The following is a 2,409-nucleotide window of genomic DNA, read 5'->3' as shown; positions in this document are numbered from 1 at the left end:
AGGATCCTGACCTTCTACAGGTGCACCATAGAGAGCATCCTGACCTTCTACAGGTGCACCATAGAGAGGATCCTGACCTTCTACAGGTGCACCCTAGAGAGCATCCTGACTGGCTGCATCACGGCCTGATACGGCAGCTGCACCACCCTCAATCGTAAGGCTTTACAGAGGGTGGTGAAAACTGCACAGAACATCACCAGGACGGAGCTGCCATCCATGGAGGACCTTTACTCCCAGCGGCTCAGGAAGAAATCCCTCAGGATTATAAAAGACCCCCATCACCCCAGCCACAAACTGTTCAGTCTGCTGCCGTCTGGCAGGCGGTACCGCAGCATCAGGACTAAAACCACCAGACTCAGACAGTTTCATCCCACAGGCTATAAGACTGTTAAACACCTGAACTGTTGTAACAACATCCATAACATTCATCTGGCTGCTACTTAGAAATTATTTATCTATTTACCCAATATCATATTCCAATAACTTGCATATAGACTCTTATTGCACTATTTCACTTTTTTTAAACTATTTTTCTTTTTGTATTTACTATTTACTTGCACTATATTTGTATGTTTATCTATGTTTTGTGTTGCTCTGTTGGAGAAGTCTGTGACCTAAGATTTTCATCGGCATAACTACACTGTAGCTGTGTTCGTATGACTAAATAAAGAACCTTGAGTTCATGTAGTGATTTAATAGTTATGACCTAGTAGCAGTGTTTGTGTATTTGAAACAGTGTTGAAGTTAAATATATGTGGCAAAAAGTAAGAACTGATTTTTAATAGCTAGAACTGAATGCCTATCTAAAAAAGAGTTTCAGGGCCACTGACCTCATCTCACTTATAATATTCAATTAAAATACAGATCCAAAATACAATAATTATTATTTTTGTGCAATTATTGTACTGAAGTAGAACAATTCAAATTATGCTATTCAAATCAGTTTCTAGGGACACACATTTCTGCTATTACACTTCTTCAGTTATAATCTAACGAGACAGTTACTGTACTTACTGTAAAAAGCACAAAGTACTTTTGGTTGTTCTCCCCAACACAATTATTGACCCAGGGGCAATGGTGGTCCATCTTACGTATGCAGCGTTTGCAAACACTGGGAGAGAGACAGCAAGTTAGGAAATAAAGAAAAGAGAGAAATTAAACATTTTATCGAATACAACCACTGCAAGGACACAATTAGTGGATGTGAAGAACTACATTCTGAGTTCCTATTTTACAAATGTACCAAATTCAGAAATTTATTCAGCATCACAAAGATGCAGCTGTAAGCATGTGACTGGGTAAGTGAACGCTTCACACGGCAGCCCTCTCTGTCCTACCTGCAGTGGTGAGCTCGGTCAGGCTTGATGCTGCAGCACTTGGGACATTTGTAGACCACCTGCCCTGGTTTCAGCTGAAGGCTTTCTATGTATTCCTTAGTAGCATTCCCTTTTGGCACTGCACCCTAGCACGAAACAGGAGCACACAGTAGAGGACTTCAGCAGCTTCATCATCATAATGAAATAAAGAAGGGACAGGCTAAACATTCCCTGATAACTCTTTGAAAGTAAAGCTCCATTTATCAGGACTGTGCCCTAAACTTGCATGCAAGAAACGTTCCTTTAAACCTTGCTAGCCTGTAAACTAATTCTTAATTAATGTGAATAATTTCTATATCACCAAATAAGTGCCACTCACAGGGTCGGTGCACATGGCCCTGAGGTGTGAAGCGAGGGCAAGGAAGGCCAGAATGTTGAACAGAGTCCCGTTCACAATGCTGTACGTCAGATTCTTGGAGGGCAGCAGCATCACAAACAGCACCACGAACTCTGCATACAGCACCAGCATCCAGGTGATGATGGCGCACACGATGCCGCAGGCGTCCCTGATGAACCACATGGCAGAGGCAGCGGAGGATGTGATGACGTCTTTGGAGATGGGGATGCGCTGCTCGGCCTGCAGGCAGGTGGTCCCAGCCCCCCCCGTGCCCTGCCCACGGCCGTGCTCCACATCCCTGCATCTGTGCACCGGGCTCTTCATCAAGCCAGATGCCTGCTGCTGCTGCTGCTGCTGCTGCTGCTGCTGCTGCTGCTGCTGCTGCTTCCAGATCCACTGAGTCTGGAGGCCTCAGTCACCGCATGCTGAGGAGAGAATAAGAGAAGAGAGGAGAGTTACGTGGCAAGAGAAAGCTTTGGTTCTCTAGAGAAGCTTTTGCCAACAGATGGGACTAAACATAAACCACGCCAGAAAAATACTCTAGGGAGTTTTCTCAGCATTTAACTCTGGAAATGGGCAACTCCACCAGAAAGACTACTTAATTGACCCCACAAGGCATTACTGGAACGCCTTCACAAGAAAACCACTAACAGTTAATCTCCATGCCTACACCGACTACCTACAACAGTACAATAA

The 2,409-nt window shown here is 44.4% G+C and overlaps 1 protein-coding gene across 1 annotated transcript; it reads right to left on the bottom strand.

Moving 5' to 3' along the window:
• Window positions 1–994: 994 nt before the first annotated feature.
• Window positions 995–2,164, bottom strand: LOC104957848 (palmitoyltransferase ZDHHC3-like; the record flags this gene model as incomplete). The annotated part of the gene is made up of 3 exons (XM_010785526.1): window positions 1,696–2,164; window positions 1,338–1,462; window positions 995–1,111 (listed from the first exon to the last, which is right to left on the bottom strand). Coding segments are annotated over exons 1-3 (584 nt in total), but the record flags the coding sequence as incomplete, so codon positions are not given.
• Between the last annotated feature and the right edge of the window lie 245 nt (window positions 2,165–2,409).

Source organism: Notothenia coriiceps, unplaced genomic scaffold (assembly GCF_000735185.1).
Source record: "Notothenia coriiceps isolate Sejong01 unplaced genomic scaffold, NC01 NC01_scaffold00027826, whole genome shotgun sequence".
NCBI lineage: Eukaryota > Metazoa > Chordata > Actinopteri > Perciformes > Nototheniidae > Notothenia > Notothenia coriiceps.
Note: the sequence above shows the minus strand (reverse complement) of the source record. Positions and strands in the feature narration are given on the sequence as shown.